This window comes from Sorghum bicolor, chromosome 2, assembly GCF_000003195.3.
Source record: "Sorghum bicolor cultivar BTx623 chromosome 2, Sorghum_bicolor_NCBIv3, whole genome shotgun sequence".
Classification (NCBI taxonomy): domain Eukaryota; kingdom Viridiplantae; phylum Streptophyta; class Magnoliopsida; order Poales; family Poaceae; genus Sorghum; species Sorghum bicolor.
The window spans coordinates 6,052,256-6,067,867 of record NC_012871.2 but is presented as its reverse complement, the minus strand read 5'-3'; the positions used below and the strand labels follow the sequence as shown (position 1 = coordinate 6,067,867).

At 43.4% G+C, this 15,612-nt stretch overlaps 1 protein-coding gene across 2 annotated transcripts; it reads left to right on the top strand.

Moving 5' to 3' along the window:
• On the top strand, nucleotides 968–7,474 carry LOC8075051 (putative disease resistance RPP13-like protein 3). 2 transcript variants are annotated; one of them, XM_021453258.1, is made up of 3 exons: nucleotides 968–2,170; nucleotides 4,537–7,001; nucleotides 7,120–7,474. In XM_021453258.1, the coding sequence occupies exons 1-2, from the start codon at nucleotides 1,302–1,304 to the stop codon at nucleotides 6,968–6,970; spliced, it is 3,303 nt and encodes a 1,100-aa protein (XP_021308933.1). In that variant the 5' UTR covers nucleotides 968–1,301; the 3' UTR covers nucleotides 6,971–7,001; nucleotides 7,120–7,474. The 2 variants fall into 2 exon arrangements, with proteins under 2 accessions (XP_021308933.1, XP_002461600.1); XM_002461555.2 differs by having other exon boundaries at nucleotides 7,117–7,474.

Here is a 15,612-nt window from a genome sequence, read left to right as displayed (position 1 = left end):
TTTCATAAATAGTCTATATTTAATACTTTATGCATGTGTCTAAATATTTGATGTGATAAAAAATAAATTTTAGCATGTGGAACCAAACAGCTTTCTGCAACATTTTTCAAATGCTAGAACGTCCTCTATTTTGAAAAGTCCTAGAATCCTAGTATTACTAATTAGAGGCCCTAATAGATCAGACTAGTATTTTTTAAAAATTACATAGTATAAGACAGACACTCATAATGCATTCACACTCAGAGTCGGAGAGTAGACTCCTCTCGGAGTGAGAATAAGGGTAATAATCTAGCCTTCAGCTGGCTGTATGAACGTATATGGTCCACTTATTAGCCAACCCATATAGTTGTTATCTCATTTATAGCCTACTTCTTCCTCGGACAAAGTTTCTTAGTTCATATGCTTCAGGCCTTGTTTAGTTCACCCAAAAATCAAAAAAATTTGAAGATTTTCTGTCACATCGAATCTTGTAGCACATGCATGAAGCATTAAATATAGATAAAAATAAAAACTAATTGCACCGTTTACCTGTAAATCGCGAGATGAATCTTTTGAGCATAGTTAGTCCATGATTGGATAAATATTATCAAATAAAAACGAAAGTGCTGCAGTACCCAGAACCCAAAAAATTTTGAAACTGAACAAAGCCTCAGTTGTTTTTCATTTCTACCTTAACATAAAGCATACTAATAGCTTTTTATTATACTTGCTCTCAGCGAGCACTTCATTTTCGACACACCAGCAGGCCGGGACCAGTTCTTAGGATTATGATCCCGGCCAGTGGACAAGAAAAAGAGACGGCAGACCTGTCAATTTGAATTTCAATAAATCATCTTATAAAGCACACGTTTATATCTTTTGATTGGGCCCTATGAAGATTCGTTGATTTGTTGCTTATCCAAAAGAAAAAGGTTAGTGCTTTATTAGAAAAAATGATAACTACATATGTGCTTTAGCAAAATGAAAATAAAGTCAAGCAAAACATTATCCAAAGGAAAAACGAAAAGTAAAAGCATGAGATCAAATCCACAACTTTTGACCCCTTTATACTTGCGATAATATATAGCTGTAGCGCGTGTCTAAAGCTAGCGACGTTGGATTCCCTCTGCTGCTCCTAGCAAGGTTACAATAATCTCGGTTTGGTGCAATATCATAGCATAGCAGAACTGCACAAGGAAAGGACAGCTCTCTCTGAAGCGCCCAGCACGCGTCACCGGCCGGTATCATATAGTAAAGTGATAATTATATTCGGAAATCCACCTCCACGGCATCGTAACTCAAGCTCCGAGTCGCCCTCAGACATGGAGGCGGCTCCCGTGACCGCAGCCACGGGGGCTATAGGCCCCGTCATGGAGAAGCTCGGCACTCTGCGTCGGCGGCGCAGTGAGTACCAGCTTCGGCGTCGGACCCGGAACGACGTGAAGCTCATCAGATCCAAGCTCAAGTCCATCCACTCAATCCTTTGGGTGATATGGGAGAGGCAGACAGATCTTGATGCGGCAGGCAAGGAGCTGAGGATGGAAGCGTGGCATCTCGCCGACGACATCAACGACGCCATGGACGACTTCATCCTCAGTTTGAAGCGCAGCAACGATGGCAAGCGCTTCATGGAGGAGGACAAGACCCAGCCGAGTCCTTTCCAGGATCTGAAGAGAAGAGCCGACGACGTGTGTGAGCGGTGCTGCAAGAAGTGGAAGATGGAGACTTCCCTGACCACCACTAAGACCACATTCTCGAGCTTATTTTCAGCAACGAAAACCACCGTCCACGAGTCTGGTCCTGGCAATCGGCATCATCGAGTCGTCGATCCCTATGTCCACAAGGACATTTCAGAGCTTGTGGAGATGGAAGAACCGAGGGATACGCTCATCAAACACCTGGTAGGAGAAGAGGAGAACACACCGGAGCTCAAAATGGCAGCCATCCTTGGAGCTGCCGGGATGGGCAAAACAACTCTTGCCCGCCTCGTGTATGAAGCGATTGAAGATAAGTTCGACGCCCGGGCTTTTGTGTCAATCACTTCATGTCACAACATGACAGAGGTTCTGGCAAGCATTCTCCGACAAGTAGCAGCTGATGATGATAGTACTGCTGTTTTACTTGGTGGCACTAAGGCAGTGACCGGGGAATATCTCATTGGCATCATATCGAATTTCCTAAAGGACAAAAGGTGCGCATGTTTACATATTCTTCACTCCAACGTCTATATTCAAATGCTACTGCAATCATAACATGATACAATAGTCATGCTTTTATACAATGTGATTTTTATACAATGCTTTTACTAAACAATGCTTTCACTAAGTTCTCATCATCTAGCACTTATATGATTTTATATCTATTTTGTAATAATGTTTGATTAGTGTCCGCCAGCAAATTTGACAAGAAACGAAGTGTCTTTGAGCAATCTAATTTTTCCGAGTGTCCGCTGGCAAATGACCACCATTCTGCATGTCCCACAGCCAATTCTCCCTTTTATCAAAGTGTGTCTGAAGTTTTAGCTCAGACGTGTTTTACTAACACGTGTCTGCCATAAGGGCTTTATTACTGATGCGTGTTGTTCTTGCCGGGCTGGCGACCTCCACCGGCGGCTTACTACATATGCACATTAGAAAAATACGTCTGTAGTAGTACCACTGCAGACGCACGTGCGTGGTCGCGTTTATGATAAGGGTGTGGATACGTGACTTCTTTATATAGTGACTCATGAGTATTGACGTGGATACACCTTTAGAGCACCCAATTTGTAATAGGAAATGGTTACATATGATGAGGTCCTATCGCTCACCATTTGTGGTGTGAGCCTTCTCCTTGCTACGTGCATGTGTGTATTGTGCGTGGTGCCCAGGGGTTCTAGAAATGCTGCCTTGAAGCTGTTGTCTCGTTGTTCTTGAAGCCTTTATTACTAATCTTTAACCAAGTGTTATAAACCTTGTTCCAACCGTGCTCATGAAATTAGTTCCAGATATCACTACCAGAATCCAGCTTTGCCGAGTGTCAAATGGTTTTGCCAAGTGTTTTTTTTTAGCACTCAACAAAGAAGCTGATTGCCGAATGCTAAAAGAAATACTCGGCAAAAATACGCAACAAAAAGGTCTTGCCGAGTGTTTTTTTGACACTCAGCAAAGAAGCCTCTTTGTCGTGTGTTTTTTTACACTCAGCAAAGGCCTTCCTTGGTAAAGAAAATTTCAAATCAAATTTTGAATCTCTAAATGAATTCAAATCAAAAAGTTTTCAACCTTTTATAACTTCTCAAAATCTACAACCATTATTTTGGTCATTTCCTCATTTGACAAAGTGAAAATAGACTTGTTCATAAATTTTGCACATCTCTCTTATAGTTTATGAAACTACAAGAGAAATATATAAGTTTTGTGAAAAATATTAGAATCACCATGTTGGATGGACAAATGATCAAACAACCAAAATAAATTTTATAGATCTTGAGAAGTTATAAAATTTTGTAGTTTGCAACTTTTTCATTTGAGTTCATTTTGTCATGCAAAATTGTATCTTTATTTGAAAATTTTAAAATTTGAATTTTTCAAACAACCTCGGATGGAAAAACTTTCTAAATAAACTTTATATATCTCAAAAAATTATAAAACTTCGTAGTTGACAACTTTTTATTTGAAATAATCTTCTCATGCAAAAACTATGTTTGAATTTCTTAAATTTAAAATTCAAATTTTGTAAACGATCTCGGATATGGTGGAGAAATTCTTAAACTCTTTAAATAAAAATTGTAGATCTTAAAAAGTTATGAAATTTTATAGTTGACAACTTGTTGATTTGAAATCATTTAGGGCCTTAAATAATCAATTTATACATGGTTTGTTATAATATATGAGGTACCGAAATGCAATATAGACACGGTAGACACGTGAGAGGGAGATCAATGATTCGAATCCCACCGGCTGACTTGTGACTTCGACAGAGACGGACGGGTGCTAGCTTGTGGGGGCCTCCCCCCAAAAAAATCTTATTTTTTTAGATTTTTTCGTTTCAATTTTTCACTCGACAAAGATTTTGCCGAGTGCTCGAAAATCGCACTCGGCAAAGACCGCTTTGTTGATGAAAGATTTGTCGTGTGCTTTGCCGAGTGCCACTCGGCAAAGCACCAGGTCCAGTAGTGTATAAAGGAACCCGTTTTTTTGATAAACCTAAGCACTACGCGGCCCTATATATCCCCGAACAATCGCATTCTAGCGAGCCCTTGAATTGATAGGACTTGTTGCATTCAAGAGCACCCTAAGTACTCATTCTTGGTTGCTTTTTACTGATTTGCCTGGCATCCAAGTTGCATATATGCACCGGGCCACCGTATTTTTGTTGTGTTTGTGCCTGAACATGGCTATGAACCCTAATGATATAGTATAGAATTCTATATAGGTACTGCAATAATAGTAGGTATGGTAAGTTTTTTTTATAATGAAGGTATCTTTGAAAAGAAGGCCACGTTGTACAAGTACCTCCTGCTGGTTTATAATTGTCTCTGTTTCTGTTCAAAAAATAATTCTCTTTCAACTTGTGCAGGTACCTGGTTATAATTGACGATATCTGGAATTGTGAGGAATGGGGAACCATCAAGAAGTCTCTTCCAGATAATAATCTGGGCAGTAGAATTCTCACGACCAGTCGTGTTAATGCTATAACCGACAAGTGGCGTGATGATTTTGATACCTTGGCCCACAAAATTGGTAATAGTGGTGATTGGGATGGATCAGCGTTCACTAGTAAAATGATTGACAGGAATGGTAACATGTTTGGAGAAGGTTTTCAGCTTGGCCACGATATTGTGAAAATGTGTCGTGGTACGCCATTAGCAGTGGCTTGTCTGGTGTCGGCATTGGCAAAGGAGCGAGAGCGTCGAGAACAACAAGGGCTGTGTTTACTAGGGACACCAGCTCTGCAAGACGAGATTTTGAAACAAGTTAAGAGAATTGGAATTCAGAAGACCCCAGGTTATCAACCATTAGTAGAGAGTTTGGAGCTTGGGTACAACCATCTTCCTCATCATATGTTGAAGAACTGCTTGTTGTACTGCAGCATATACCCTGAAGGTCACCATTTTTATAGGGATGATTTGGTCAGGCGATGGATCGCTGAAGGTTTTGTTTGCACGGAGAAGGCAGCAAAAGATTACTTTGACGAGCTTGTCAGAAGGGGATTATTGTTTAGTGAATTCCTGAGTGATGGTTTTTGCAAATTGCACCCCATGATGCGGAATTACCTTAGATGGAAGGTGCGACAAGACAATTTCGTCACTTGCACTTCTGATGGCGCTCCATCCTCTCCAGTTGGCCGGCTATGTATTGACTACTGGCCGAGCAGTGATGCAGTGCAGCCTTTGTCACGAATTGGTTGGCATCATATTCGATCCCTTGTAGTTCTTGAAGGTGCCAAGAGAGTCCCCTACGAGCGTTTGCAACACCTGCGAGTATTGGATGTTCGATGTCGATACAATCAGGTTCTTGAGAATCAACATCTCAAGGATATGTGTGGACTGCTCCATCTAAGGCACCTGCTCCTTTGTGGGGATGGGATCATTGAAATCCCAGCGGACATAGGGAGGCTGAAGTACTTGGACACTTTGGAAGTGACTGCAACAAAGATCACAAGATTACCTGCTGAGATTGGTGACCTCAAGCAACTGAAGACTCTGGATGTGAGTGAGAACAGAGAGATCACAGAGCTACCCAAGGAGATTGGGAAACTGCAGCATCTGAAGACGCTGGATATGAGTTGCACAGGGATCAGAGAGCTGCCCAAGGAGATTGGGAAACTACAGCACTTGGAGACTCTGGACATTAGTGGCACATGGATCAGTGAGCTGCCCAAGGAGATTGGGAATCTGCAGCACTTGGTGACTCTGGACGTTAAGGGAACAACAGGGATAAAAGAGCTGCCTCCTGAGATCAGCAATCTCCAGCGGTTGGCGTATCTGGATTTGAGTTATACACAGATCACAAAGATGCCTCGGGATATTGGAAAACTGCAGCATTTGGAGACGCTGAACCTGACTTCAACAAATCTAACAGAACTGCCCCGTGAGATCAGCAATCTCAAGTGGTTGGTCTACCTGAATTTGTATGGTACAGCGATCACAAAGGTCCCTCGGGATATTGGAAAACTGCAGCATTTGGAGTATCTAGATTTGGGCAACACGAAGGTGAGGAAGATTCCAAGGGAAATCGGGGGACTGCAGAATCTCAAGTATTTAAAGGATGACGTCGGCATGCAACCCATAGAAGCTGCTCAGCTTCCAAAACTGGAGGGGTTGCCCAAGTGCGTCCGCCAAGCTTGCAAGAATAGTAATCTGGTGTCATCGCTAGCCGGGGAGATCCTGTCCTTCATGGCCGGCGTTGATGGCGGACTAATCAACCACACCAAGCACATGCACATCCCTCAGTGGATCAAAGAACACTTCAACAATATTGGCTTCTTGGATATCAGGATCTGCAAACTAGAGGAGCAGGATCTCAAGATTCTTCGGGAGATGCCCAACCTGCAGTGGCTAAAGCTAAGGTTCGATGGTGTCCCCAGGAAGCCCATAGTCATTGGCCGTGAAGGGTTCTTAGTGCTCTCTAGCCTCACTGTTGACAGCCGAGTCCCACGAGTTGCCTTCCAGGAAGGAGCTATGCCAAGGCTGGAGTTGCTTGTGCTCGAGTTCCAGTTCTACGGTGGCCCATCAAATACAGTCCCCCCTATGGGTATCAAGCACCTCGGGAGCCTTCGACATGTCCAGTTCCAATGCAATGAATGGTATCAAGGAGACAGCCCCTGCATCAGGGCGATCATTGACGTGGTGAGAAAAGAAGCCCGGCAACATCCCAACAATGCTCAGTTTAACTTATTTGCCGGGGGGCACTTCTGGGTTTTTGAGAGCCTGGAAATTGAACAGGGTTCTCTCGGAAGCAATGAAGCTAGCAGCAGTGAGGTGAACCAGGTCGAGGAGATCCAAGCTTAACTCTCATCATCTTTGCCTCGATATATACAAGGTAATGATCAGTCTGTCTGACACACGTAAAGTACATACAGTACCATTTTAGTTCACTAACAGAATGCTAACATAATAACGCACTTATTCTACCCCTTCCTTCCTTTGTACTGTAGCAGTGGCAGCTCACCCATCATCACGACCTGAACATTTTGGCAACACGGAGCAGTGTTTCAGACATCCACGATGATTTGCTTGGCATTTTTTTTAATCCAAAGGCATTCACGTCATCACTTCATAAGATGGGAGTGAAAGAATTTGGGAAAACCCTATATGATATATATGATATATCTATATATAGGGAGAGTATACTCTGTAGCTAGCTACAAAATATGTTATTCTGTAGCCACCTCCATTTACGATAATTTTATACACTAATTTACAGTAATATGTATATTGGGTTACTATAGCACATGGGGATATTTACCGTAATGTTATAGTAAACCACTTAAGGAGTTACTATAATCTTGTAAATTATATAGTCATTATCGTAACTCAAAGTGGCTACAAAATAAATTATTTTGTAGCCAGTTATAGAGTAATATATATATATATATAGAACTAATACCTTATGGCTGGCTACAGAATGGCCAGATCAAAACTGGCTCGTGTCACCAGCGCACCATGCGCGTCCATTCATCCACGGTAGGTCAGCCGTGTGGCTTTGGCTTTGTGGTCCCTTCTCACGAATGCATGACTAATGCATGCATGCATGTATTGATTGATTCCCCTAGCGTGCTCCATGCAAATGGAGCCACACCCCGCAAATTATGTCTGTTTTACTAAATTCTTCAGCCGTTGCTTGCTTTGGATCGTAAATCAAGGGATTAAATTAGACCGCATATAGGATCCCGCTAATCACGTCACTTCCTTCCCGAGGGTAGTCACGAACAAAAATCACTCTGCCGCATGGCGGCTCCTCCCACAAAAGTGCACGGCACGACGGCTCCTCCCACTGGCGGCAGCGTCGAGTCCTCTCCAATTCAATCACAGGTGGCGGCGTCCTTCCCACCTCCGGTGGCGGCGGTGTCCCCATGGGGGCGTGGGTCACTGGGTCTGTCCTCCACCACCGGCGCGGCGCGGGTCACCAACTGGTGATGGCGGCCACCGCCTTCATCACGCGCTCGGCGAGCAGCGCTCCATCCACGATGGCTCCCGCACTACCGGAATGATGTCCCAGCCACGACGGCTCCGGTACCGGCGGCGTTAGCAACGAGCCAACAACAACACCAGCAGTGACGGCAACCTGCGGCGACACCTTTGGGATCACGGCCTGCACTCCGACGACGGCAGCGGCCGGTCCTCCCAACCACCCATTGTTCGCGCCTCCTCCATCCTGACGGGAGTACAGGACACGTGGGACCAGCAGCATCCGCAACGCCCTTCTCTCGTTGCTCAGGCGAGGGCCGCTGCAGAGATGCTGAGCAATGGCACGACCTCCCTCTCTGCATCCTTCCCCGACACGGCCGCCCTCCGTCAGTCCGTCTGCATGCATTCTTCTTGGAAAGTATTCCCTTTCTTGCGCATTTTTTACCATTTCTCACCCTTCAATCCTTCATTTAGATTGATAATAATCCATTTATTCTTGCAGATCTGTTGGCAAAATGAGTTTGTGATTCACACAGCAGCAGCAAAGATACATGGTTCACTTCGTGTTGCCAGACATTTCATAGTAGAAACATATGTACCAAATTTTGCATTTCTTCAGAAAGATATTATAGTCAGTTGCCAACACCATTCTCGTAATTCAGCATATTATTTCCTAGTTCATTGTCAACATCTTTCTCGTAAAAAGAAACATGTGGATCTTCTTGAGATGATATCTCGCAAGCACACATGCGGTGGTTAGTAATTCCTCCGATGTGTTACTAGTAAATAATTCTCAAAAAAAAAATAGTAAAAATATTATCGTAACTACAAGTTGACGCTGATCAGGCATATATTTCTAGTAAATAATTATGTAAAAATCTAGTAAAGATTACTGTAAAATATAGTAAAATTTACTGTAAAAATCAAGTAATAATGATGCCTCTAATTAGTAAGGGTAGAAATTAAGGCATAGTATAGATTCTATAACTATTTGTAAGTCTAGTAAATTGATTACCGTAAAAGAGGCAGCATAGATTTTAGTGAAGCATTGTTCTATAAAAATAATTCTAGTAAACCATTTAAAATTTATCATAAAACGTAATTGAGATCTGCAATAGCCCAGTTACTATAATCAGGGAACATGCATATGTTGACAATCACGTGAACATTGCGTGTCCGGCAGGATAATAATTAGCGATAGTAAATGTTGATGTGCATGCAGGCATGCAGCTCCATTGGCCAGCTTCAAAACCAGACGTGCGGCCGGGCGCATGACTGGCCTAGCTAGCTACAGAGTATACTCTTTCTATATATATATATATATATATATATATATATATATATATATATATATATATATATATATATATATATATATATACACACACACGTGCACAAGCACAAGTATGAAATACAACAACCTCAAAGATATCTATCTACTTATGTTACAAGTTATACGTGGTGGTTAACAACCAACACACGCCAGGAAAACAATCCCAACTAACTAATGAACAAATATCTTAACATCCCCCTCAATCTTAGCCACTCACAAGGTTAAGATTGTATCGAAATTGATGCACCTTCACAGCCGGAATTGCCTTGGTAAAACCATCTGCTAATTGACCCCCAGTAGCAATGAAGCGAATGTCGAGCAATTTAGCAGCCACTTGTTCACGAACAAAGTGAAAATCTATCTCGATATGTTTTGTTCTATCATGGAAGACAGGATTAGCAGACAAATATTTTGCTCCCAAGTTATCACACCACAGCCGCGCCATAGGAGAATGTGGAATCTTAAGTTCAGCCAGCAACTTTTTGATCCACATCATCTCAGCAGTGGCATTAGCTAGTGCCTTATACTCAGCTTCTGTGCTCGACCTTGAAATAGTTGCTTGTTTTCTTGTTGTCCATGAGATTAAATTGTCACCAAGAAAACAGCAAAACCACCTCTTGATTGACGGTCATCCACACAACCTGCCCAATCTGCATCTGAGAACGCACTAACCACCATAGATCTTGATTGCTTGTGTTGGATTTATTATGGGTTAGACCCATTTATATATTCAATAAATCAATAAACTCTACGGTGTGTAATTATGGACAATATATATTGTACCAAATTAGAAGTCCAAGGGTTGGAGTGGTAGGATGACGGTACGGGAGTTTCAACTCAATTATGTGGGAGTTTCAACTCATTATCTGCGGGTGTTTCGATAAGTAATTGAGGGAGTTTCAACTCCGCGTGAAAACCCTCTCCTCAGCCGCCAACAGGGGAGTCCCTTCTGCTCCTCTCCTCTCCAGCCATAAGGATAAATAGGAGACTCATCTCTTTGGTACAATAAGAAAAGAACACAATCCAGAGACACAATTCCGCAGCAACGTAGGCTTCTCCATCTCCTCGATCCACGCGCACGGAGAAGGGAGAGGGCAGGTGCCTCCGAAGCCCTTGTCGTTCGTTATCCTTGCACGGGGAGGACGGCAATTAGGTTTTTGGGGAGCGTCTACGCGACTGCCCAACACCGCCTCCGCCGATCGACGTCTTGTTCTTCTTCTTCCTGGTGTATTGTTGTGGATCGCTTCTTCGTCACAATGGGAGGAGCACCGCTGCCGTCTTCACCCTCTTCCTAAACATGACACTAGAGACAGGACAAGGGTCGGGATCGTCGGGGTATGATCTGTTCATCTTCTCCTTGTTTTACGTCGTCCAGATTGTGTTTGTTTCAATAGTTTCTATCTGTTGTTTCATATGCTGTCATGAATATGTTTCATATGGTTTGCTGTTCTGTTTCGTCAGTCTGTTGCTATCTGTTATCATTCTGAAGTATATGCCATGTCTGTATGTGTCTGTGATTCAGTTGTATCGTTTCATATACTGCTATGAACATGTTTCATTTGCTCTGTTGCATCGTTTCGTAAGATGTCTTATGTCTGTTCCTGCTAGTTATGTCTTCTGCATATTTGTTTCTGTCAAACAGTCGTTCTGTTTCACATGTTACTGTTTTTGTGTTTCATTAGTTCTGTTACAATGTTGCATATGCAGTACTATTGATGTCCCATGTTTAAATATTTATTGTATATATATGCTGCACATGTTACCTGTTCACATGTTTATTGTTGTTATGAACATGTGTCATACCATGCTATCATTTATTAATAATGTTTTATATGTCATCATCATATTTTTAATTTACGGAATTAAAATGATATGGAAATTGCCTATAATTCTAACAATCCAAAAACCTAATTATAATAGGAATTTTTCCGTCAGAGGTTTTGCTGCTGCTTTGAAGCCTGATCCTTTTGATGAGAAAAACTTCTTGCTTTTGAAAGCTAAAATGGAACTGTGGCTAACTGCAATGACATGTTATCATGCCGCTGAGGGCAAACCTGCTAACTTACCTCCTGTGGATGAGGCAAAGTTTAAGGTTGATGACAACCTCTTTCATGGTGCAGTGATTAGCGCACTTGATCCTAAGTTCCAGAAAAGCTATATCATCCATCCTACAGGGAAAGAACTATGGGATGCACTTGTGGGAAAGTTTGGAGTTACTGATGCTGGTAGCGAGTTGTATCTTATGGAGCAGCTGTTTGACTACCAGATGGTTGAGAACCGATCTGTAGTGGAACAGGCTTATGAGATTCAGGCAATAGCTAAGGAACTTGAATTGTTCCCTTGTCTTTTGCTCGACAAGTTTGTGGCTGGCGGTATTTGTCGACGTAAGCTAGTCGGTAGTCTACCTTGGGGTATACCCACGGTAGTAGTTTATCGGTAGACAGGTGCGCAAACTACGAACTCGATGGTAACGCAAGACACAGAAAATGTTTTATCCAGGTTCGGCCGCCGTGTGGGCGTAATACCTACGTCTTGCGTCTGATTGTATTGCTGTGTGTTGAATTGAACTGTGTTGAGTTGTATATGACCTGTCCTTTAGGGGACCCCTGCCCCTCCTTATATACTGTCAAGGGATAGAGTTACAAGCAAAGTATCCTATTTGGTACAATATCTTGTAGCTTTGAGGTGCACGCCGACCAACGTCGTGCGCCGCACGTCTTCATCTTGTGGGCCGAGCCACCTCTGATGGTGCGGCCCATGTCGACCCATGAGGGTATAGGGGTTTATACCCCCGCAGCTAGTCCCCGAGCTCCATGTATTATGATGTATCACGCTGTCTTGAGCTTCTTCGGCTAGTGAGGCTTGACGTCTCCGACCAGTAGGAAAACGCCCGAACAATTGATACTTGATCAATGTCAACACCGAAGAAGCAGGTTGTTCGAATAATGCATGGTGCCTTTGAGAAAAAAGATTTCTTTCCCGGTGAAGTGTGCCCACTTTACTTTTCTGAAAAGTACAGACCTTAAAAAAGCAAGCATATTTACTGTAAGGTGAAGTGTGCCCACTTAGTCCCCGAGCCTGGTAGTAGGTGGCGTAGTCACGTGGTGCCAGGGTCTAAGAAGAAAAATCCACATAGAAATTTTAATGCTGAGATGCATCGCTAGGTGCATCATACCGATGTAGTCCCCAAGCTTGCTGGAAAGCGAAGTATGAGCCTTGTAGCAAGGTCTAAAAATTTCAAATTATCCAGTCCAATACATATGTATCTGAGAAAAGCAGTCCCCAAGATGTGGTCGGAGAGTAATCGAAGCAAGTTCCAAGCACAGCGCAGGGAGTGATTGATGAGTCCCCGAGCACGGTTGGGAATGTAATCGTGCTCGGTGGTCAGCACAGTCCCCGAGAACGGCATAGAGACTGGTCGACCAGTCCCCGAACATGGTTGGGAACGTAAACGTGCTCGAAGGTCGGCACAGTCCCCGAGCATAGCGTAGGGACTGGTAGATAAGTCTCCGAGCATGGTTGGAAACGTAAACGTGCTCGATGGTCAGCACAGTCTTCAAGCACAGCGTAGAGACTACTCGAGAAGTCCCCAAGCGTGGTTGGGAACGTAAACATGCTCGGTGGTCGGAGCAGTTCCCGAGCACAGCATAGGGAATAGTCGACGAGTCCCCGAGCGTAGCTTGTTGACTGGGCCAAACTCCTGAAAAATAAATATAGAGAATAGGTAGTACATGATGTATAAATAAACTCTAGATAAAAAATCAGCACTGAGATAAGTTTTAGATTTTTTTTATAAAATTAGCATGAGTAGTTAATTCATTCTAGTGCTTGTACCAGCTCTGGTCTAGCCAACAATCAGAATAAGGTGCGGAACCAAGACACGCATAGGATTGCCAGCCTCGCCAGAGAGCTATTGCCGACCACCTAGAACGCAGAGGGCGGATCTCATGCACGTGTAGGGAGGAGTTAGAACGCAGAGGGCGGATCTCATGCACGTGTAGGGAGGAGTCGGAGACAGTGCCGGCTCTGAAAAACTCGTATAAGATAAAAACTATTCGGCTAACCAAAAAGTTGTTTCTGAAGGATAATAAAAAATATTATGCCAAAAATAAATAAAATATTAGAAGTGTACTTATCTTTTGACGAAAGTCTGGTCGGTGGTGACAAAATTGTTTGGCCCTCGAGTTTTTTTGACTTGTTGTCATGACGGTGGTCGCGGTTGTCGTAGCACCATTCTTCGCGGCGATTATTATTGCAACTGGTGGTCAGAGCAAGTAGGCCAAATAACTTGGTCGATAACCCGAGCAGGTCGTGTTGTCGATCTGCCTCTCTTTGTAGCAGCGAAGCGGGTGACGCGTTGTCGGCGTGGTCGGAGACGTTGCTGGAGTAGTCGGAGTCATAGCTAGCGTGGTTGGAACCACGACCGACGTCGATGGCACAGATCGGATCTACACCTCCTCCGTGGTCGTGGCGGTGAAGCTGTTGAAGCTGATGGTGAACGTGAAGTCGTCTGTCACAGCCATGAAGTCGGGGATGATAACCATCTGGGTCGTCTGGGATGTTGTATGCACACCCCCTACCTGGCGTGCCACTGTCGACGAAAGCTAGTTGGTAGTCTACCTTGGGGTATACCCACGGTAGTAGTTTATTGGCAGACAGGTGCGCAAACTACAAACTCGATGGTGACACAAGACACAGACAAGGTTTTATCTAGGTTCGGCCGCCGTGTGGGCGTAATACCTACGTCCTGCATCTGATTGTATTGCTGTGTGTTGAATTGAATTGTGTTGAGTTGTGTATGACCTGTCCTTTAGGGGACCCCTGTCCCTCCTTATATACTGTGAAGGGACAGAGTTACAAGCAAAGTATCCTATTCGGTACAATATCTTGTAGCTTTGCGGTGCACGCCGACCAGCGTCGTGCGTCGCACGTCTTCATCTTGTGGGCCGAGCCACCTCTGATGGTGCGGCCTATGTCGATCTATGAGGGTATAGGGGTTTATACCCCCGCAGTATTATTGCCAAGTTGCCACCTTCTTGGAAGGACTTTGACACCTCTCTCAAACACAAGAGGCAAGAGTTCAATGTTGAGGAACTCATTGGCACTCTAGATGTTGAGGAGAGGGCTAGAGCAAAAGACAATGGAAAAGGTGTTGAGACCTCATCTGCCAATGTGGTGCAGAAGAAAACTCACAAGTGGAACAAGAAGAAGATCTAGAAAAAGAAGGAGAACACTCCTAAACCCGTCCAAACCACACAGTTCAAGAAACAAAATAACAATAAGAAGAAGAAGAAAGATGGCGGCTTTGTGTGTGGCAGTGAGGATCATTGGGCAAGTGAGTGCCCTGATCGTAAGTTCAAACAGAAGAAGAAAGCTATAAACATGGTTACTACTGAAACTGGAGATGGAACATCTGGGTATGGTAATTCCTTACCATTTGTTCTTTCAGTTTGTAATTCACCTGAGTGGTGGATGGACAGTGGTGCAAATATTCATGTATGTGCTGATGTCTCTTTGTTTGCCACTTACCAGGTCGGGAGGTCCGGTGCTTTGCTGATGGGTAATGGGTCACGTGCTCATGTTCTTGGTGTTGGTATGGTCATTCTGAAGTTTACTTCGGGAAAGACGGTGCCATTAAAGAACGTACAGTATGTTCCCTCCATGAAGAAAAATCTTGTTAGTGCATCTATGCTATGCCGAGATGGCTATAGAGTTGTTCTTGAATCAAATAAATGTGTTGTGTCGAGACATGGTTCGTTTGTGGGTAAAGGATATGATTGCGGAGATTTGTTCCGCTTATCGTTGCATGATGTTTGTAATAAACTTGTGAACTCTGTTGATATTTCTGATGAGTCAGATTTATGGCATTCACGGTTTTGTCATGCAAGTTATGGCTGTCTTATGTGCTTAGCAAATCTGAATTTAATTCCTAAATTTAACTTGGTTAAAAAGTCTAAGTGTCATGTGTGTGTTGAATCAAAACAAACTCGCAAACCTCATAAGGCTGCTGAGCTGAGGAATTTGGCACCTCTAGAACTTATTCATTCTGATCTATGTGAGATGAATGGAATTTTAAAAAGTCTAAGTGCCATGTGTGTGTTGAATCAAAACAAACTCGCAAACCTCGTAAGGCTGTTGAGTTGAGAAATTTGGCACCTCTAGAACTTATTCATTCTGATCTATGTGAGAT

Excerpts from the sequence above, each read along its gene's own strand:
- LOC8075051 (XM_021453258.1), top strand. The coding sequence starts at position 1,302 with ATGGAGGCGGCTCCCGTGACCGCAGCCACGGGGGCTATAGGCCCCGTC. Across the intron at positions 2,171-4,536 it reads AATTTCCTAAAGGACAAAAG|GTACCTGGTTATAATTGACG; the intron begins GTGCGCATGTTT and ends CAACTTGTGCAG.